Source organism: Neofelis nebulosa, chromosome 12, assembly GCF_028018385.1.
Source record: "Neofelis nebulosa isolate mNeoNeb1 chromosome 12, mNeoNeb1.pri, whole genome shotgun sequence".
NCBI lineage: Eukaryota > Metazoa > Chordata > Mammalia > Carnivora > Felidae > Neofelis > Neofelis nebulosa.
In genome coordinates, this window is record NC_080793.1 from 14,595,326 (window position 1) to 14,617,671 (window position 22,346).

General features: G+C 42.3%; 1 protein-coding gene across 1 annotated transcript in view; it reads left to right on the plus strand.

The window, feature by feature from the left end:
* Positions 1-22,346, plus strand: part of LOC131491415 (complement C5-like) — a 90,270-nt gene that overhangs the window by 56,103 nt on the left and 11,821 nt on the right. The window contains exons 26-38 of the mRNA XM_058694331.1: positions 407-566; positions 2,536-2,631; positions 3,909-4,080; positions 6,775-6,980; positions 8,271-8,423; positions 10,813-10,875; positions 12,674-12,755; positions 13,281-13,338; positions 18,278-18,380; positions 18,774-18,848; positions 18,965-19,070; positions 19,926-20,009; positions 20,936-21,025. Of these exons, the coding sequence (XP_058550314.1) occupies positions 407-566; positions 2,536-2,631; positions 3,909-4,080; positions 6,775-6,980; positions 8,271-8,423; positions 10,813-10,875; positions 12,674-12,755; positions 13,281-13,338; positions 18,278-18,380; positions 18,774-18,848; positions 18,965-19,070; positions 19,926-20,009; positions 20,936-21,025 (1,448 nt within the window). The remainder of the gene's footprint in view (positions 1-406; positions 567-2,535; positions 2,632-3,908; positions 4,081-6,774; positions 6,981-8,270; positions 8,424-10,812; positions 10,876-12,673; positions 12,756-13,280; positions 13,339-18,277; positions 18,381-18,773; positions 18,849-18,964; positions 19,071-19,925; positions 20,010-20,935; positions 21,026-22,346) is intronic.

Below are 22,346 nucleotides of genomic sequence, written 5' to 3' on the forward strand. Positions count from 1 at the left end.
CGCTTTACCCATTTTACAATCTAGAGTTTTAGGATTTTGCTCCTCAGTGTCTCAAGTTCATGTGTCCATGCCCTGACTCAAAACTATTTGCTTCACCACTATTGTCTTTAACTTTAGAGTAATTTTGTTTTTAATCATCAGGCACCACTTTTTAGTTTGTGTGCTGGTCAACAATACTGCAATCACCAAAGATGTGCTGTTCACATTTGTTGACTGAATGCTTTTGGAGATCTTCCTAAAATCTTCTCTTCCTCTGTGCAATGGTGACAACTTACTTCAGAACTGTATGATTAAAAATATTATTTTCTTTTAAAGAATAAATATTGTCTTAACTAAAACACACTATAAATTGGGAGCCCATAGGGATTGAACATCTAAATATTCGTCATGTGATTTTGTCTTAAAGGTTAACAGCCTTTGCTTTAAGAGTGCTTGGACAATTAAATAAATACATAGAACAGAACCAAAATTCAATTTGTAATACTTTATTGTGGCTGGTGGAGAATTGTCAACTAGAAAATGGATCTTTCAAGGAGAATTCGGGCTATCAACCAATAAAATTACAGGTAAGGAAACCAAGTATACAGATTAGCAACAGTTTAATTTACAAGTTTGAGTTTTGTTCTCATCCTATTTTAGGAGTTTCAAGAAGAGGAAACATACGTAACCCTTTAAGAAAGTCCTGTCATGTACAAGCAAAGAATATGAAAGTTCAGAAAATTCAGTATAGGTCACATGAGTGATGTCTTTGACATCATCTTGTGTAACAGGCATTGGTGGCTCATGGGGTGTAAGTGCTAGAGATCTCAGAACAGGCAAAATGTACTAATATGTCCCCACACCCTTGGTAGAGAACCTGTATGTGAAGTTCAGAGCCCTCTTACAGGTCAAGGCTGCAAGGTGTTGTCATGAAAGGTGAGACTCTATTTACATCCTGTTAGTAAGAGAGATTGGGGTCAGTCTGTTAAACTGCAACAAAGTGTTGTTTAAGGTTAGAATCTACTTATAAACTTGAATTACAAAGCAATTATAGTATCTCTCCAAAATGTCATTACAGTATCTTCTGCTCCTTAGAATGTTTCTTTAAGATTCAACAGCCTTTTTTTTTAATTTAATTTAATTAATTTATTTTTTTGCCTGCCCTAACCCAATCCCTCCCTGGCTAACATGGGGCTCATAATGGTACTTTGCTGCACCAATAGCAGATTAGGACTCCCACAAGAAATGGAGGGTAACTGACACCATGCAGGTGCAATTTGAAGAGTAAAATACTACAACAATGTTTTACTTAAGATGCCCACCTATCCATCCATCCATCCATCCATCTATCCATATTTATGCGACAACCATTCACTGAGCACCTAATACAGGCAAGGGTCTGTTTTGAGCACAATCTGGGAGGAGGTGTGGGAAGGATGGCCCGCCACAGAGAAGCTCACACACTGGTAAGGAAAGTAGGCTCTACATACTTACAACACTAATCTACATATAACTGTGTGTGTTCATTTATTCATACGAGAAACGCTTACTGAATGGGAACTAAGGGCTGCATGGTAGAGACACAACAGTGAACTAAACTAATGTGGTCGCTGAGGCCATAAAGCTTATGATCTAGCAGAGAAGTCAGACACGAGTTATTTCAAGTGTGCGATGCATGTTAAGAAAAGGGAAATACAGTTTCACTGAAAGCAGGGGATCTAATCTGGTGTGGGGGAATTGAAGAAAATGACTTGGCCAGGACCCTGGGAAATACGTAGGAGGGAGGCAGGAAGAATGTTCCATCTGACGCAAACAGTGTGCCTGGCATTTTGAGGTGGAGAGGGAGGGAGGTTCACTCAAATAACTGGGGCTGAGAGAGCTAGGGGGTGAGTGGCGTGAAATAACGCTGGAGAGGTAAATAGAGAGCACTTTGGAAGATCTTATAAGCATCACATTGGAATGTTACTGCCCTAAGAGGAAATAGCATAGGAGAACAGAGGCTGGATAGTGCTGCAGAGAGGAGGTGGCATTTTCACAGGGTCTTTTTTTTTTTTTAAATAGTTTTTAAAATTTTTCTAATGTTTATTTTTGAGAGAGAGAGAGAGAGAGAGAGAGAGAGAGAGAAAGAGAGTGTGAGCAGGGGAGGGGCAGAGAGGGAGACACAGAATCCGAAGCAGGCTCCAGGCTCTGAGCTGTCAGCACAGAGCCCAACGCTGGGCTCAAACCCATGAATCGCAAGATCATGACCTGAGCTCAAGTCGGTCACTCAAGCAACCCAGCCACCCAGGTGTCCCTCACAGAGTCTTGAAGGAGGGGGAGAGTTTGTGGTGAAGAGGTACGAATCGGAGCTTCAGAGGGGGGAGATGAGGGGGAGAAAGTCACGTGAACATATGCAAGTAAGAAAGACCCAGATCTTGCTGAGAAATGGCAAGCAGTCCTGCAGGACTGATGATGAAGGGAGAGGGCAAGATTAGGCTCAAAACGGAGATTAGACCCAGGTCATTTTACTGTGAGGACGCCATTTCATTCTGTTTTTAAAACATTGCTTACTTGTAGGGTACCTTGCCTGTCGAAGCCCGGGAGAACACCTTATATCTGACAGCCTTTGCTGTGATTGGAATTAGAAAGGCTTTTGATATATGCTCCCTGGTGGTAAGTAAGAGTTTCCTTTCTCCAACACCCATCCTCTGTTTCCTAACCATTTAGTGGGAGGGGCCACCTTGAAAATGAATTTAGTTTCGGGGTCAAAGGATTTCAGAATTATGATAGGTATTAGAGACCCTGGGTAAGGTGAATTCAGTTGTCCAGTGTCACAGGCCAGCAAACTGTGCAGCTGACAGTAGAACCAGTAACTTTTGGCTAACATGGGAAAATGGCGGTGTCTCCTCTGCCTCCTGCCTGCATCTCTGGTAATGTTCTGATGCGGATGTGACTGTTACCCTACACCCAAGGCATCTCGTATTGTGGAACCTCTGAGAACACACGATAGCCTGTCTGCTTCTTTGGGCTGTGCCATTTCATTTGCTTGGAAGTTGTGGGGCGAGAGGAGAGGATTCGCCTGCGTGGATCAATGTGAAAGACTCCAAGGGAGCAGGAGCTTCCCTGATCGGGGGAGAGACCATCCCACACTGAGGTCAACCGTGCCTGCTTACAAATCGGAAGCGAATGAGACATGTCCTTCAAACCAGCATAGAGAACAGACATGGAAAATCCCAAAGGGGGTTATAGGGTTTCAGCCACAGAACAAAATAATGTTTGTAGTTTTTTCCAAGAGAATTGTTATTTATACTTAACGAGGCAAAATAGTCAACAAGGACAAGTTCCCAGGGGCCTAGAGGACAAGCTGACACCCACTGGTGCGTGAGGGAGGGGCAGGGGAGCTGGGACGGGAGGAGCCAGGAGAGCTGACCACGACATCACTCCGGCTTCCTCCTCACGCACTTAAGTCGGGACCAAGTAATAGAGACGATGTTCCCAGGAATTCTTAGGATCAAAAAGCACTTTGGTAGCTTTTGGTTCTTTTCCTGCTATTTATGGTTTTCTTTAGTAAAACTCTGTTTGAAAATGTGAGTCTGTCCCAGCTCTGCCGAGGGGGAGTGGTGAAAGTCTAGGCCTGGCTTCTCCTTCCCAGGGGCTGCATCTGCTGCGGGAAGCAGAAACTAAAGGCGAAAACATCTCCAGAGATGCCCTTTGCCAGGGGCAAAAAGCCTAACCCGGTTTGGACGAGCATGTTTCCCCTTCTGAGATTAGGCTCTGCTCCTTCTCCCAGAGGGATCTGTTCCAGTGAGACACCATCCACTTCTATGAGGACAGTCTTCTTTCCACCCTTCGCCTTGCCTGCCCCAGGATGGTGCCCCCCCGGGGGTGGTTCCCATCAGTTGACAGGTTGAGGCTTGACAAACTTAGGTAACCTCTGCTCTTGCTTCCAGAAAATCAACACGGCTATCACTAAAGCTGACACCTTTCTGCTTGAAAATACCCTCTCAACCCAGAGCACCTTTACACTGGCCATTGCTGCTTACGCTCTTTCCCTGGGAGATAAAACCCACCCGCAGTTTCGTTCAATTGTCTCAGCCCTGAAGAAGAAAGCTTTGGTTAAAGGTATGACTTATTTCACACAATTTTTTCAGCAAGCGTTTAAGCATGTAGAGTGTGCCAATTCTGTGAAGGAGGTTAGGGCAGGCAAAGTTGAGTAAGGCACGGTGTCTGCCCTCGAGAAACCAACCGTCACAATACAATATATTAAGTGCTGTTATTCATTCACGCAGCTTATGTACTGAGTACCTCCTATGTACCAGATACTGTTCCAGGTTCTGAGGATAAAGCAACAGACCAAAATAAAACAAAACAAAGCAAAAAAAAAAAAAATCCAGGTCCTTGTGAAACTTGCATTCTAGTTATGGAGAGACGGACAAACATGGTAAGTGAAATACTGCATACAGTGAATAGGCTGGATGATTGATATGAAGCAAAATAAAGCAGGGAAAGGAGACAAGGAGAAGGGGTAGGTTGTAATTTTAGATACAGTGGTCAGGCTTGAGCCTCACTGAGCAGGTGGTACTTGAGTAGAGACCTGAAGGAGGTGAGGAAGCAAGCTGGTGGATATCTTGAGGAATGTTCCTGATGGAGAAGCCGCATGTGCAAATGCCTGAAGCAGGAGGGTGCCTGGAGCTCCATGAATGACAAGGAAGGTCATATACAGCCTTGGAGGTCATCACAGGAGCTCTGCAAGACCCCTGTATACAGTTGTGCAATGTAGACAGCCCCCACCCAAGCCAGTGAACTGAGGCTGAAATCCAGCCCGGGCACCCCCCTAGCCATGCATCCTAGTTTGGGTCTGCTTCTGCCCAGAGCAAAGGGTGCCTGTGTCTCATTCACATCAAGGTACTGGGTGGGTGGAGGGGAGGGGGGCAGTGGAAGCACTAAACCTTTAACTTCTGCTTTGAGTGAAAAGGGAAGGCATTGGAGGATTTTTTATCAGAGGTGTACTGATTACCAGTTTATTGCACTTTCCACTCTGGCTTATATTGTACTGAGTTGGCTATATACGTATTTCATTTTGAAACATAAAGATACCACTTCCTATAGGTCAACAGTAAAGAAATGGAAAGAGGGTAGCAGTGATCATTGGCCAGTGTGCCCGTACCAGCATGGATATGGTTGGGTACTTCTGAGCCCTCTTCTGGCTGAGGTTTTCTGAAAGCTTAATAAATCTAACACGAGGTGTGTCACTGTTTACAAGATTTTATTTCTGTCATCGTTTAAAAATGACTGAATCATAAAATACACCTCGAAACCACTTGTACAGTGCTTTTAAAATAACACAAAAGAAATGTCTTGGGTCTTGTAAGATAGGGATCATAAAATCATAGAATTGAAGAGCTAGAAGAGATCTTAATAATTCAAATAATGTTTGAGCTGCAAGTATCTTTAAAAACCAAATCTTTTATTCTGAATACAGCAAATCTGAGTCTCTGAGAGGGAGGGGAAGCATTACCCAAAGTCATGTAAATAATGTAATTATGAATTGTAAACAGATACATCAAAATTTTGACTCGTCTTCAAAAATAATTTCCAAATATGCCTCACTGTTTTTTAAAATATAATTTGCACAAAAAAGGACTTAAAGTGACAGTTTAAATTACTACAGCAATAACAAATATAATTTAGAACCTAATTTATGAAAAGTACTACATATATGAAATTATCTTTAGTGCTTTAAACTTGAGGAGATTAAAAAAGAATGAACTGGGGCGCCTGGGTGGCGCAGTCGGTTAAGCGTCCGACTTCAGCCAGGTCACGATCTCGCGGTCCGTGAGTTCGAGCCCCGCGTCAGGCTCTGGGCTGATGGCTCGGAGCCTGGAGCCTGTTTCCGATTCTGTGTCTCCCTCTCTCTCTGCCCCTCCCCCGTTCATGCTCTGTCTCTCTCTGTCCCAAAAATAAATTAAAAATGTTGAAAAAAAAAAATTAAAAAAAAAAAAAAAAAAGAATGAACTAAGATTTTGGGTGTGATCTCAATTTCTAGGTTGTAGATTTTTTTTCTGTCAGGGCGAAAAGTTCTCCAATCTATCTCACCGCGTCAATAATCACAATAAAGCTTTCTATGTGTATGGTGCTCTCTGGTTGATAAAAAGTTACATCTGGTATCTCATCTGAGTTTCACTACAAGGAAATAAGTACTACGTACACTTTAGGTATTAGAAAATGAGTCCCACAGAACAAAACAGAATTCTTCCAAAATGACATGGTCATTTCCTAGTAGAGCAGAGACTAGAACCTGGGTGTACTGGTTACCAGTTGGTTACACTTCTCCCTTTACAGTACTGCTTCTCCCCAGTACATGTGGGCTTTGCATGATGACCTTTTTGAGTAAAGACAAAGAGCACTGTATTAAGAGATCTTATTATGTACTGGTCACCTTGAAGAAGTTCTTCTTACAAAAGAGTAAGAAACTTCTAGAAATCAGAAGGCCACTACCAGTAAAAATGTCTAGAAACCTGCTAGAAGTATATCAAATTCACATGTATTTTTTTAATTTATTTATTTGAGAGAGGGAGAGAGAGCAAGAGAGCACAAGCATGAGCAGGGGAGGGGCAGAGAGAGAGGGAGAGAAAGAATCCCAAGCAGGCTCCGCACCGTCAGCACAGAGCCCGACATGGGGCTCAGTCTCACAAACTGTGAGATCATGACCTGAGCTAAAATCAAGAGTCAGACACTTAACTAACTGAACCACCCAGGCGCCCCTCAAATTCACATTTTTAATCACATTAATGAATGTGATTTGCTGATGTTCAGGCGATCCAGTCATTTATCGCTTCTGGAAAGACGATCTTCAACAGGAAAGCACATCCACACCTAACCCCAGTACAGCACACGTGGTAGAAACCACTGCCTACGCTTTACTCACCAGTCTGAGCTTGAAAGACATAAATTACGTTAACCCAATCATCAGATGGCTATCTGAAGAGCAGAGGTACGGAGGCGGCTTTTATTCAACCCAGGTAACATTTCTCTGTCTGGTTTTACCCTCCTGAAGACATTTGCCCTCCTCCTGCATGACATGTGCCACATTCATTCTGTCGCCCATGCTTTCGTCCTCCCGCCAAGATCTGAATAAATGACTAGAGTCAAAAGACCCTTAGAGATTATCTGCAGTGACACCCTTCTCCTACAGTGGAGGAAGTCAGCCCCAACAGGTTCGTTCATGGAGTTAGTGGCACAGCCAAAATCAAAACTCACATCTCCTGACTCTAAATCCAGTACTTCCTCTATGATTCTTAATGATCACAAAGGGCTAGTAAGGTTATCAGTGATTCCATCACATCCTATGTAATGAACAGAGGCCACCGTGTGGACCAAAGTACTGAGATTCCCTCCCCGCCAAAATGAGTAAAAAGTGAGAGAAATACTGACTGTTACGGTTTGCCTAGCTACCAGTGTAAACTCATTTATGTATGTATGTTTTGTAGTTATTATGTAGTTGTATAATATGCTCTGGTTTCAAAGATGAGCTCAAACGTTAGCATCTTCTCTGTTCCTTGAATGTTTGGATGATCGTAGAATGTGTTTCTGTGTGTTTATGAAATTTAGAGCTAGAGGGGTCCTTTAAGGTTACTTTAGTGATTATGTAATCTGAGGAGGCAAATGAATTTCATCTTGGAGACAAGTGTAGGCTTAGCAGGGAAGAGTGTCCCATTGATTATCATGCCATGTCACAGGCAGACGGGGTAGCCACGTGTTTGACGCCTCTGATCTAGTCAGTCACATTTCCCAATCTTGCACATGAGGAAGAGGAGACCTAGAAAAATAAAGTTCACCCATTCATTCCTTCAACAAATACTTGTTCAGTAGCTACTAAATGTAATGGATGCCAAGAAATCTTACATTACAGTGGTAGAAGCAGAAAATGAAAACGGAATAATAGAGAGGGAGAACGTATTTATGGCCTCACTGTGGAGTTATCTAAGGTGAGACTTAAGGATAAAAAGGAGACAGTCATGCAAGGATTAGGAGGCATTCTGCAAAGAGTGACTGGCCTGAGGTCATGCACCCAGGACACCTGGAGAGCCTGGAACTGAGGCCACACTTCCTTCCTCTCCCTGCCAACAGCAGCATCCCTACTGGGGAGGGAGAGACCTCCACCTAGGAGCCCTTCACCAATTTCACTCAGTCAGCTGGAGTTTCCCCACTGGTCAGTGCATCCTCACTCTCTCATAAGAAAGCGGATTTGTAAATACAGGGAAGATATAAATGAGCTAAACCTGTTTTTGTGCCTTGCTGATTGCTGACAGGATACGATTAATGCCATCGAGGGCCTGACGGAATATTCACTCCTGATAAAACAACTCCACTTGAACATGGACATCAATGTCTCTTACAAGCATAAAGGTGACCTCCACCGTTATAAGATGACAGAGACGAATTTCCTTGGGAGGCCAATAGAGGTAAATTAAGGACTTTTTATAAAATTTTATAAGTGGGTGGGCCCTTTGAAGTCATGTGTTCCCCTCTTACTTTACAAATGTATCTATTTACTACTTAAAAATACACTGAGTACCTGCTATGTCCCGGGCACTGGGAATTCAAATGCAAAGTGTATGAAGAAACTGGGTACTCGGGGAGACTGCTGTTTTAACAGACAGTAAAAAAATAAGAGCCTTGGTAGGGACATGGAAGGACAGAGCAGGGCCTCCTGACCCAAGGTGAGAGGTAGGAATTTGTCAAGTGCGTCCAGATGCGCAGGTTAAATCTGGGAGAATCAGGATGAGTTAGCAAGGTGAAGAAAAGGGGGAAAACATTCTAGTCAGAACAGTATGCACAAAGGTGCAGTGGTAGAGTGAGAGGGAAGACATGTGTGGACATCCACCAGTGGTTCCACGTGGGCCTGTCATACACACAAAGTATGGCCAAACTGAGGGATTGGCCTTTGGGTCCCCTGACAGCTTACCCCATGTACCCCTGCTGGATTTTTTTTTTATGAAAACCTCAATGGCCTGTGAAAATTTCCCAAAGTAAAGGACACGTTGGAAGAACTAGTTTCTGTGTCAATAAGAGTAGCTGCTAGTAAACGGCTGCTAACATATATTTTTCTAATTACCACATTTCAGATTCTTTTAGGTCATATTTAAATACACAGATGACTGGAAATAGTTTTTAACTGTCTACATGCTCTACAAATCCATGGTTGGGAGAAGTAAGTAGGCATGAGAAATAAAATTGAACGTGAAAATTAAAAACAATTGGCCCACAGATTAAAAAAAAAAGATAGGTATGGATACGGATATATAGACAGAGATATAGACATATTCCAACACTTGAAAGTCCAGAGACCTCAAATAAAAATCTGCCTCCAAACTCTTAAAAAACCGGACGATCAGGCAACAGGGTGTTGGCCACAGCAAGCACTCTTCAGCCGGTCCCAGTTTCTGGCAGTCACGTGACGTGTGTGTGTGTGTGTGTGTGTGTGTGTGTGTGTGTGCCCTTTGTGTGCCCTTGCTTGGTGCCTGGGCCTCTGCAGGCACGTGTGCTTATGGCCCCCAGGGTTGGTAATGTGTCTCCTTTCTCTGGGAGCGTGTAGACTTCACCAGAGGTTCACATTCCAAGCCAATGGTCTAAGATCTCATGAGGAGCTCTTGACCTGAGCGGCAAGGTAGGCTCACCAGAGATGTAACCGCAGTCAATTCTTCTCTACAGGGCTAATGCTGTAAGGGCCTCTTGCCATTTTTAAATAACTAAAACTCAGCCCATGACGCTGTCTTTGTATAAAACTCAGGCTATGAGTATCTAGTCTGGAATATCTCTATGCCAGCATTTCCTGAAATGCATTACCTAACAAAGGTTTGGTGGTCAAGTTAGTGTGGGACACTCTAGTTTAAATGAAGTTAATCAAGTTTGTTCATAGAGGATTCCTACCCCACCCTTCATATGTATGTGAGTAATTGTGGTGACCCTGGGGAAGAATGGGCAATGGAGGGACATGGGGATGGGGGCAGGGCAACAGTATTCATTTCCCAAACCTATCTGTCACTCAAGTTCATAGAACCCATTCCTCATGCAGCATCTTGATGCACTGGCTTTTCAGTAAATGCTGCTATCTTCCATCAGGGAGAACAAGAGAATTGGCCTTGTTATCTACATTTACTAAAATCTAGAGGAAGGGCTGACAACTCTTCATGCACACCGAATCCCCTTTGCACTAGTGTGCTAAGTGAGGGAAGGGGCAGCCCGCAGCCTTGGAGCAAGAAACCTACTCTTTGGGCCTCTTGCTCAGGATGGCCTCTCCCACGCCTTCCACACATCAGGGAGCATTTGTACAACAGAGCTTCTCCGGAGGGGAGGCTTTCTTAACCCAGTCCTGACCTTCGCTCTCCTCCTGGAAGGACGGAAGAAGAGTGTCAGCACCTAAGGATCTGGCAGGCTTAAGTGAGGTGCCGGATGGGGCAACGGGGTTTGAATAAAAGACCAGTGGAAGTGGAGGAGATGAGCCTCCTCCTGAGGCACTGAAAGGGATTTATTCCGTTGGCAAAAGGAGATGAAGATCCAGTTCTATCATAACCATATATAAATGAAAACATAACCCAAAGTGGCTTCTGCTGTGTTGGTTTTGCGGGCTTGCCCAGGAGAGCTCAAGACGTGGTATTCATACGGACAAGGGAAAAGGAATTTCCAGCACTTCTAGCGTCTGTGTGCACAGGATCTCCACTGTCTTATCCATTGAATCTCACAGAAGCCCAGAGAGAGGAAGCTGGCAGGTGTCAGGCTACTTTTCATTGTTCTGTCCTCCCTCCCTATTGAAGAAGAAAACAAAGCACAGTTTCTCATCCACCTTTCCAGGTGCCCCTCAATGATGACCTCGTCGTCAGTACTGGGTATAGCAATGGCGTGGCTACGGTGCACGTAAGTATTTCATTGAGAGCCGATTTCAACCGTATGTCTGCTTGTACTAAGTAACATGAAAGAAAGTTAGGGACTTTGCCACAAAGTTACAGAGATCTAGGCTTGGGCAACCAGGACTAAAGTAGGATTCATTTACTCGTTCTTTTTAGCTGTCTCAGTAGCGGTCCTCACAATTTCTTTTTGCAGATGGCTATGTTAATCCTTGTACGTATATAGTCTTTGTATTTGTGGAAATTATATATATATATATAATTATACATATATATATAATTTTACGGTTCTGTAGTTGTATGTGCATATGATGCATGTATGTGATTATACACACATACATATCCCTGCTTTCTATGGTTAGTAACATAGTCACATCGCAATTCTCCAGCATCATTGCAGATTGATGAATATATGTAAGGACTTAAGTTTCTATTATTTTAACTGTAGACTGCATGCACATACACAAACAGCTTAGAGAAACGTGTGACTGACTGCCGAATGGCTAAGATGAACTACATATTCTAAGCATCAGTTAACACTCTACTGATGATTTCAGTTACACTCTTATCTTTGGCATGTCCATTCCGTCTAAGACTTTATGAGATTGCATGGTTGGGTTGGTGGGGGAGACAGACTGTGCATTTTCTCTGTCACTTGTAGTTGCTCTCAGTATATCTACTTCTGGCAGCACCTCTGTCCTTCCCTGCACACCTGTAATTTGTCATTTACTATGGTGGCATGGGGGTTAGGAGAAAACCATACTTCCTGGCCTTGAAGTGTTTTGCATGAAACTAGAGTATACAGGTTCCAGGACAAGAGGCTTAGGAACTTTTCTATACAGTAAAGTACTCAGATTTGACCACATGGGATTTGGCAAGATTCTGCCTGGCTAGATGTCTTTTTTTTTTTTTTTTTTTTTTTTTTTTTTTTTTTGCCTACTTGGGCTTCTCAGGTATGTTTCAAATTATAGAGTTCGCTGAAAGTCCAGCTGTTGGGAAATGAGTCTTTGCTACACCCCATTTGTACTGGATTGTGGAATCAATACTTTGGGCATTTCACCTGCAGCAACAGTACAGCCATGATGCCTTCCCCACTGTCCTGTTTTTTGTTTTTTATTCTTAAGTTAGTTAACATACAGTGTAGTCTTGGCTTCAGGAGTAGAACCCAGTGATCCATCACTTACATACGACACAAGTGTCCTCCTTAATGCCCATCACCCATTTAGCCCATCCCCATCAACCCTCAGTTTGTTCTCTGTATTTAAGAGTCTCTCTTATGGTTTGCCTTCCTCTCTGTTTTTATCTTATTTTTCCTTCCCTTCCCCCGTGGTCATCTGTTAAGTTTCTCAAATTCCACATATGAGTGAAGTCATGTGATATATGTCTTTCTCTGACTTATTTCACTTAGCATAATATCCTCCAGTTCCATCTATGTTGTTGCAAATGGCAAGATTTCATTCTTTTTCATCACCAAGTAGTATTCCATTATATATATTTGTGTGTGTGTGTGTATATATATATATATATATATATATATATATATACATACCGCATCTTCTTTATCAGTTGATAGACGTTTGGGCCCTTTCCGTACTTTGGCTATTGTTGATAGTGCTTCTATAAACATTGGGGTGCATATGCCCCTTTGAATCAGCACTCCTGTATCCTTTGGATCAATTCCTAGTAGTGCAATTGCTGGGGCATAGGGTAGTTCTCTTTTTAATTTTTGGAGGAACCTCTACACTGTTTTCCAGAGTGGCTGCCCTGTCCTGTTTTAAATAGACTATTGTTCACACGTCCCAACGTAGGTAACAACTGTGGTTCAGAAAACCAGTACTTCTGAGGAAATCTGCAGCTTTCATTTGAAAATTGAAGCCCAAGACATAGAAGGTAAAACAGAACAATACACGCTGTAATTGTGTGCCTTTTTTTTTCTACCTGTGGCCTTCACATCCCTCTCCTGGTGGGTTGGTTCTCTCCTCCACTCCAAAAGCAAGCCCCCTTGCACCCTGAAGTACCCCTCTAACCTTGGCTCTGGGGTCAGGATACATGCTCTCCTCTGCCCTGATAGCTTCCATTTGTGGCTCAAAGGCCTGTTCCTACAGGAAACTTTCCGGCCACCAGTGAATCCAAGCATCGGCCCTTTCTCCCTCCAACCTTCTGCAAACACGTTACCTTTAATAACTCCTTCCTTAAATCATAACTTCTTTGAGAGCAGGGAACTGTTACAGCTATTGGTATTGTCAGCAGCCATGAATTGCCATTAAAATCACCAGCAGCACCAGCTTCCAAGTCAAAAATCATGTTTAAATGTGTTCAGGGACCTTTTCGTTAATTATTCTGTTGCGACAGGGCACAAAACAGCTAAGAATGGTTTACTCTCATTTTTTGTTTGCTTGTTTTTTGTATGTGCAGCTTCCGGCTACAGACGCTATAGCGACTCAGATTACAAACGCATAGTAGCATGTGCCAGGTAAGCCTGTTTCCACAGAGGGGAGCACAGACTCAGGGCCTCACTTGTGCCGTGGTATTATCTCTTTACATCTTTTGGAGTTTTAAGATGGCCGGAAGATGCAAAATTGTTTGCTTGTTAAAATGCAGAACATAATGGGTATTCTTAGCTACTTTGTAGAACAGCTTCATTTTTGCTCATAGTTTTCCCTCCCACATTTGGCCTTCTTCTAATTCAAACACTATAATATCTATTTTTTCTGTCTTCCAGAAAGGTAGAGAGGAGATAGAAGGATGAGGAAAAGAAAAAGCAAAAGATTTTCTTGTAAGCAGCTTCTACTCTCTTACTTAGATCCCATTCCCCCAGAAAATTCCCTAGCCATTATCAGCCAGTGGTTCTCAACTCAGGCTGCACATGGAAGTCAGCTGGAGAGCTTTTAGAACTATCCAAAACTCTAGCCTCACCCCCAGAGGTTATCCTGATGGCAGCCAGTGTCGAGAGCCACCAGCCCTCCATAGGCTAACTCCAGAGCCCGAACTGGCCACTGTATCAGTTTCCTGTTGCTCCTTGGTAACAATTTACCAGAAACTTAATGGTTACAAAGCCCAGATTTATTCTCTTACAATTCTGGAGGTCAGAAGTCCTGCCTGAAATCAATGGGCTGCCTTCCTCCTAGAGGCTCTAGGGGAGAATCCTCTTCCTTGCCTCTTCCAGATGCTGGAGGCTACCATCTCCCCTGCTTCTTTCCCTTATAAAGACCCTAGTGATTACACTGGGCCCCCCCAGATAATCCAGAATAATCTCTTGATTGCAAGACCCTTAAATTAATCACATCTGCAAGTCCCTTTTGCTGCATAAGGTAACGTATTCACAGGTTCAGGGAGTTAGGACGTGGACGTCTTCAGGGGCCATTATTCTGCTCACCACATCCACCATCCTAAAACACTTCTAAAAGTGTAGGCTTTTGGGGCGCCTGGGTGGCTCAGTCGGTTGAGCGTCCGACTTCGGCTCAGGTCACGATCTCGCGGTGTGCGAGTTCGAGCCCCGCGTCGGGCTCTGTGCTGACCGCTCAGAGCCTGGAGCCTGTTTCAGATTCTGTGTCTCCCTCTCTCTGCCCATCCCCTGCTCACTCTCTGTCTGTCTCTCTCTCAAAAATAAATAAACGTTAAAAAAAAATTAAAAAAAAAATAAAAGTGTAGGCTTTTGAAAATATGTGTACGTATCTTAGTGCTCACATAGAGTGAGTCAGTGGCAAAGCCATGTTCGAGCGCAGGCTTCTGCCTTCTTCCTTTCATTACCACTCAGCACTTCCTGTTGGGCTCTGTTTCCTTATTCTTCATATTCCCAATAACTGATTTCTGTGGTTGGTACTCTGCTGATTTTACTGATCATCACATGTGATGTCAAAGCACTCAGTATGGATAACTCAGAAATTCCATCGCGTTGTGTCATAGATTTGAGATGAAAAGGATTTTAGGGATGATATTGTAATCCCTTATTTTAGAAATAAAGAGGGGCGCCTGGGTGGCTCTGTCCGTTAAGCCTCCAAGTCTTGGTTTCGACTCAGGTCATGATATCACAGTTTGTGAGTTTGAACCCTGCATCAGGCTCTGCACTGACAGTGCTGGGCCTGCTTGGGATTCTCTCTCTCTCTCTCTCTCTCTCTCTCTCTCTCTATCCCTCCCTCTCTCTCTGCCCTTCCCCTGCTCATGCTCTCTCTCTTTCTCTCCAAATAAATAAACTTAAAAAAAAGTTTAGAAATAAAGAGACAGAGACACAAAGAGGTGAGGTAACCTGCCAAGTTGTCACAGAGTTGGTGGCAAGCCAGGGCCTCAAGCCGCAGACCCTGACACCCAGTCCAGGATCTGAGCCACCTCCTCCAATCAGTATAACCTGAGCCCACTGACCTCAAGGAACAGCACACTGCTTCCCACTGCCTCCTTCCCAGCCATTGCCAATGCTTGCCCAATCTCTCTCTCTTCAGGATTCCCTCACTGGCCAGTCTGCTCACGATATCTCCTTCCATCCCTGTCCAGTCTCTGCCCTCTGTTCCCTCTCAGACATCCTTCCTCATTCCCTCATGTCTTTCTACGAAGAAGGTTCCCCTTTCCCTTCCTCCTAACTGCCATTTCTGCTCTTGGGTACCTCTCTTCTGGGGGAGTTGTCTTTATATTCACAATACTTGTCACAGGGAGAGGTGAGCAAACTTGTTCAGGGCAAAGCCAGAGTCACGGCGTGGGACCCTATAGTGGGCGCAAAGGAGGGCTCTCTGATAGTGGAGGAGGCCACCTGGGGGGTAGCCTCTGCTGCAAAGTCCTCATGTGACCTGTAGCAAACCAGCTCACTTCTCTGGGCCTCTTCTGTAGGGCAAGGATACCGAACTATCTCATCCCCAGGTGTTTTCCAATTCTTATGTTCCACAGCTGTGCAATACCTACAAAGGCTCTTATCAAACCCTCATTCATGAGAGGGGCACCTGCGTGGCTCAGTCCGTTAAGCTTCCAACTCTTGATTTCAGCTCAGGTCATGATCTCACCCTTTGTGGGTTCAAGCCCCACATCAGGCTCTGCACTGATACCGTGGAGCCTGCTTGGGACTCTCTCTCTCTCCCTCTCTCTCTCTGTCCCTCTCCCCTGCTCATGCTTTCTCTCTCACTTTCAAAATTTTAAACTTAAAAAAAAACCAAACTCATTCATTTGAATTCATTGACAGGAGGCCTAATTCCAGATTGCTAACATACAAAAGAAGGCAAATGGAGACGTAATATTGAATTTTCTATTTTTTGACTTTTACAAATTTGGAACAGAATGTTCAAAAAAGCCAGGTGGAATATGCTTTGGCTCTGTAAAGCTGAAGTGAGGTTGGATAAAGTCCAAAAGTGACTGTGTAGTACTTATTTATGTGAAAAATTCTCTGCCATCCAATATTCTCTCTCCTGATTAAAAACAAAAAACAAAACAAAACAAAAACAAAAAAAAACCACACCAGCATACAGTTTCTGTATTCAGGGGGTCTCTTTCCTGTATTTAGCTTCTTATAACCTCTCTGTTGTATCCATAAGAGAAGAAAAAAAGGATTTCTCTTCTCTCCTCTCTGAACAAAATGCCTTTGGGGGAGATTGCTGTCTTTGGCAGCAGGCAAGGGGCTTCTTGAAAGGAAGGTTTCTGTTCCATGGTTGAAACAGTCACCATGGCAACCAGTCATCAAGGCTCCAGCAACTTTTCATAGACATTCTCCATTCAGGAGGCCCTTTTCCATTCTGTTGACAGAGTATTTGCATCTGTGAGCAAGGGGTCTCTGCTTCTGGTGATACTCACCGGCCCTGTTACAGGGAGATGTCCAGATATCACTTTACAGTTCCACGTTGTCTTACAGTCTGTTGTTAATTGTTAATTTGGTGAAGAATGGGGTTAAATTTCTGTAACCAGAGATTTTATAGTATCTTTTACGGTAACTATTACATGCAAGACATCTAAGGGGGTCTGCCCTGATTAGGTGCAATTGGGGGAAAGAGATCCCTTGCCACCTCTATCTCAAATAAAACCTCCCATTTAATTAAAACTCAGTCCTTCAGGTGAGATCAATTTATCTGCCCCCCTACGACACTGTCTCCCCCGTTTCTTCCTTTAATCCTGATTGATCTTTAAGCTCCACTCTCAAAAGTCTGGCTACCTGTCAAGCATCTTGAGGTGAAGCTGGGACCTGAAACTCAACCTTTGCAGAACCACACTCTGCCCCTGTCCCTGGGCCCCAGTCCCGGACCTGCCAACTTGCCCCTTTTAAATCTTCTAATTCTGCTTAATGGTAGCATCAACCTCTGCCACTCAAAACGAAGCCTTGGAATTATAAAGATAAAACTAACACACAAGTTCATTCTTCTTCACAGTTTATTTTACAAATAAGAAAATGAACTCTAGAAAGGGAGAACAATTTGTGGAAATGTCTCAGCAGAACTGGGAGAATCCCAAGTTTCCTGATTCCCCAGTTCAGTGTTTTTTTTCTCTGTCTTATCAGAAAAACAAAAAAAAACTTAAACACTAAATCTCCCATTTTACCCCCTTTGCCTTTTTCCTTAGCTTCCTCCCAAACACAATTCCTAGCAAAGGATAGTCCTCAAACACTTTTTTAAAATAAATTATCTATTGGGGCACCTGAGTGCCTCAGTTGGTTAAGCACCTGACTTCAGCTCAGGTCATGATCTCGTGGTTTATGGGTTCGAGCCACGCATCAGGCTCTATGCTGACAGCTCAGAGCCTGGAGCCTGCTTCAGATTCTGTGTCTCCCTCTCTCTGCCCCTCCCATGCTTGTGCGCTCTCTCTCTCTCTTTCTCTCTCTCTCTCTCTCTTAAAAATGAATGCACATTAAAAAAAATTTTAAAGAATAAATTATCTATTGTGGAAAATTTAGAAAACACAGAAAAGCATGGGTAAGAAAAAGAGATCATCACTTATAATCTCATCATCCAGAGAAAGTAGCTGCTAACATTTTAGGTATTTCCTTCCAGTCTTTTCCTAAACATGTTTATTGAGTCTTTTTCCAATATAGAACTAATTTTCTTTTTCAAATGTGCTCTGTTAGAAAAAAAGAACTAGAATAGAAATCAAGAGGTTTATGCAGCTCTGGGGTGAACTAGTCATGTGACCTTGAACAAGTACCTTACTCTCATCCTCAGTTTCCTCAACTAGTTAATTAAAGAGCTTGGACTGAATGACTTCTATGATGTTTTCCAGCTCCAGAATGGTGGTCCATTTAAAGTATTTGCCAAGTGAGCAAGAGTTAGAATAGATGACTCAAAAGTCTCTTGCAACTCTAAAATTTAGAGATTGCAATGCATGTATTGTAGAGAGGCAAGGAAGTGGAGGCCCAAATTAAAAATTAAAGCCTACTAAGAAATAAGACCTTTTCTTGAAGAATCTTGTCCACGTATCTATTGCATTTCCTAATCTCTAATTTGTTTTAGCTACAAGCCCAGCAAAGAAGAATCATCATCGGGATCTTCCCATGCAGTGATGGATATCTCTTTGCCTACTGGAATCGGTGCAAACCAGGAAGACTTAAAAGCTGTAAATGTTGTCTTTTACATATGGTTATGGATAGTTTTCTTTACTGCATTATTTTACAGATAAAGCTATTTTCTTTCCTTTTAATATATCACTTTCATGGAACCACCTAGAATATTCTTTCCAAACCAACAATCTACCTAAGCTTTGATTTTCCGAAGTAAAGTGGGGACATATGTGTGCATGGTCTGAACAAAATGTGAGTGCATATGATAACATGTCCAGACTTCTTCAAGAAGAGGAGCTGCTTTTCAGCTTTTTTGAATAGTGGATTACATCCCCATGTCTAACATCCCAATATTGGATGAAAGCATTTAAACAAAAAGATCAACTTTGAGAAAAAAATCTTTTTAAAGATCATGAAATTAAATTCAAGCCTTCACTTTCCTCTCTTAGCTTGTGGAAAGGGTAGACCAACTATTAGCTGATTACCAAATCAAAGATGGACATATTATTCTGCAACTGAATTCGGTAAGTTCCACCTCCCACCGTTCTCCGTTTCCAATCACTATCCAAAATCTACAGGCTAAAAATGCTGAGTCTCTTCTCTCCCATTAATTTCCTCAAACCTTGAATTTGTCGGACAGATTCCTTCTGATGAGTTCCTTTGTGTTCGGTTCCGGATATTTGAGCTGTTTCAAGTTGGGTTTCTGAATCCTGCTACTTTCACGGTGTATGAATACCACAGACCAGGTAATCAGCTTGACTCGAAGATTTCTGCAGAGGATGACTTTGCCTTCGTTACACTACTCACCGCATCTCTCATTTTTGGAGAAGCCCGTTTCCCCCGCCCCCCTATTTCTTTCATCCTCCAAGAATCACCTTGTCCACTGATATTCTCATCACATTTTGCCAAGGGCTCCGTTGTAGCAGTTGTCACATTGCTTTGTTGTTACCTGTTTGCATGTCTTTCTCACCAAACCCAGATGGAAGGCTTTCGTCCTTGTGCCCCCAGCATCTAACCCAGTGTTCAGTATATAACACGTATTGATAAATGTTGACTGAATGACCCCCACTTTTGATCACTCAGCCTCTAATACTAAGTGATTGGAGAGCTCTTTGGGTCACAGGGCAGACAAGTCCACATTAAGCAGTTCTACTTATTCCAAAAAAAAAAAAAAAAAAAATTCTTAAAATGAACCAAACTCTCATATCCATTCATTCTAGTTGTGTCTTCTGGAATCACATGGAACATACTAAGCCCCACTTCCCCTGTTCTTCTCCAGCCTAAACAATTACAGCTCTTTCGATTGACTCTCGTGTAACACAATTTATTTCCTCTCATTTATGGAAGCACCAAATATTTTAATTCTAAGAAATAAATATGGAACAGTAAGTTTCAAGCATAGAAAGGCAAGTCTTTGAGGGAAGGTGGAAGGGGCCCATGCCAGGAGAGGCAATTCACAATTTAACCTCCCTGCACCTAAGTTACAAAATCGAAAGGTTTGGGATACGTGATCTCCAAGTTCCCATGGGAGACTCACTGATCCATGAATGTATTGAGAGTTAATCAAGCCACTTCTCCTAACTATGTTTTCATTGCCACAGATAAGCAGTGCACCATGTTCTATAACCCATTCGATGCCAGACTGCAGAAAGTCTGTGAAGGAGTAACATGCAAATGCATAGAAGGTAAACTTCATTTAACATGTTTAGGCTGCATGCTTGTTTAAAGCAGCCACTCGTAATCCAGGGCTAATCTGGGGGAAGCTATTTGACAAACTCATTTCTCAGAAGTAGACATATAATCTCAGCTGATTGAAAGCTGATTCCTTTAATATGATAAAACTACTCAACAACTCATGAACATCCTGATAGCTTCTACTATACAGAGCGGGAGAAACACCATCTAGACAATTGTTGGATATCAGAGGGATAGCATGATGCGAAATTTTTACTTTTCACATGGTCTTTTTAATGTAATAGGACCACAACCTAAGAGAACAGAGGCTCAAGACTGAGCCACTAGCTCCTCTTTCTTTTTTTTTTCCCTTGTCCTTCCCACTTTGTGACATCTCTGTTTATTGTTCAGTTACCTTCAGTCTTCTGTAAACCTAAGACAGTCTTCTTGGTCAAGAAAAAGACCCAGAACCCAACAACAGTCAACAACCGATTCCATGTGGGTCTGAGCTGGTTTGGGGTTTATTTTGTTTTTCAGAAACCTTAACATCTATACATTTCTTGGGTACCTACTATACCATTTTATAACCGTAAATCAGTCCAGTTATCATCTTGGTTCCTTCAAGGCAGGAAGGGAATGGGAAAATTTTCCTCCTTTCTTCCGTGAAAACATATACATTTCTAAAGAACTGAATGTGGAGTGACTGCCCATTCTAAGCCTTCATGTTCAAGATTTTGTTTGTGCTTGTGTCTGTTTTGGTTTTGCTTTGCATAATGTTTTACTTTGTGGAAGAGGAGAAAATGGACAGGTTGTAGGTGTCTGGTATTTGTAAGGTTATACTGGATTGTCTCAGGACTCATGAGAACTGTGTTTAATGCAAAGGGAGTGGCTGCTTCTTTACGTTAACCTAACTTTTAGCACTTTTCGCAAAATCCAGCTGACTGCGGACAGATGCAGACAGAATTGGATCTGACAATCTCTGCAGATACTAGAAAAGAAACAGCCTGTAAACCAGACATTGCCTATGGTAAGTTCAAAGGTTCAATGTAGAGTTCCATTAAACATGAGATGTTATGAATACGTGATCAGTTAGAAAGATCAACAACCTTTCACAATGATTATATCTGTGAATACTGTACTCCATGTGTTCCCTTGAAGGAAAATGACATCAATTTTTGGCATTAACATGCAAAATTATTCATCCTTCAGGAAAGAAATGTAACTTTCACTTAAAATGATTGGAGTGATGTACACACCTGGCCAAGACACTTTACTCCAATAGATCACATTGAATTAAACATATTGAATTAAACTGAACTAAAATATAGTTAAAGAAAATTTTTGAGAAGCCAGGAAGATGTAAGATTTCACTAGCATATTCTTCCAGTCAATAGAGCAGAGGGAGAGACAAAGGTGGTTCAGGGGCTTGGAGATTTTCAAACTCCCTTTAAAGACAAGGTAAAAATATTGGTACTAAATCATTTTAAATGTATGCAGAACTGCAATCTTTCACTTCAAAAGGAGCATCTCCTTCTGGTTACCCGGAGCACAGAGCTAAATCTGATGCCCAGTATGGTTGTAGTCTTGTTTTCTACCCGTAGTTTCTAATGTTTATTTATTTCTGGTGTGTGTGTGTGTGTGTGTGTGTGTGTGTGTGTGTGTGTGTGTGTTTTGAGAGAGAAAGAGAGCATTTTGTACACTATCTCAAACCATGTGTGTGTCTAAGTAGGGTGTTATTTATAAATGAAAGATAAGTACGTCTAATTCAGCACTTTGTGTTTACCACCTGTTTTCATATATGGCTCCTCAGTGGGGCCCCCTAAGACTTCTTTGAGGTAACAGAGAATTATCTATATTTTGCCAGTGAAGAAACTGAGGCTCAGGGAGACTCAGTAATTTGTTTAAATTTATGCAAGAAGTCAGTAGGAAAATGAGGATGCATCCTGGTCTCCAGTGTCATTTCCGTTATATTATACTGACCTCTCTTAGTGGAAATGCAGCCATCTCAGGATGAATTGGGTATGGTTTATAGTCTTTCTTTTTTTAGAATTCATCTTGATTTTTTTAAAAAAGCTAAAAAAGCTGCCTAACTCAGCCAAGACCCACTGCAGGTTTTAAAACACATTAAGATTTGAATACTATATTGTTTAATAAATAAAAATTTCACCAAATTATTTCTTCCCTCCATTTTAGAACTATTTTAACTCTTGAATATCAAAAACCTGTTTTAACACATAGAATAAATGCAATCTGGATGTAGTTTATTATTCTCAAGAAAAGGCTTATCTGGCTTTTTTGAAGACTAGGGTTGATATTAGAATAATAAAATAAAAACAAAATAAAATATT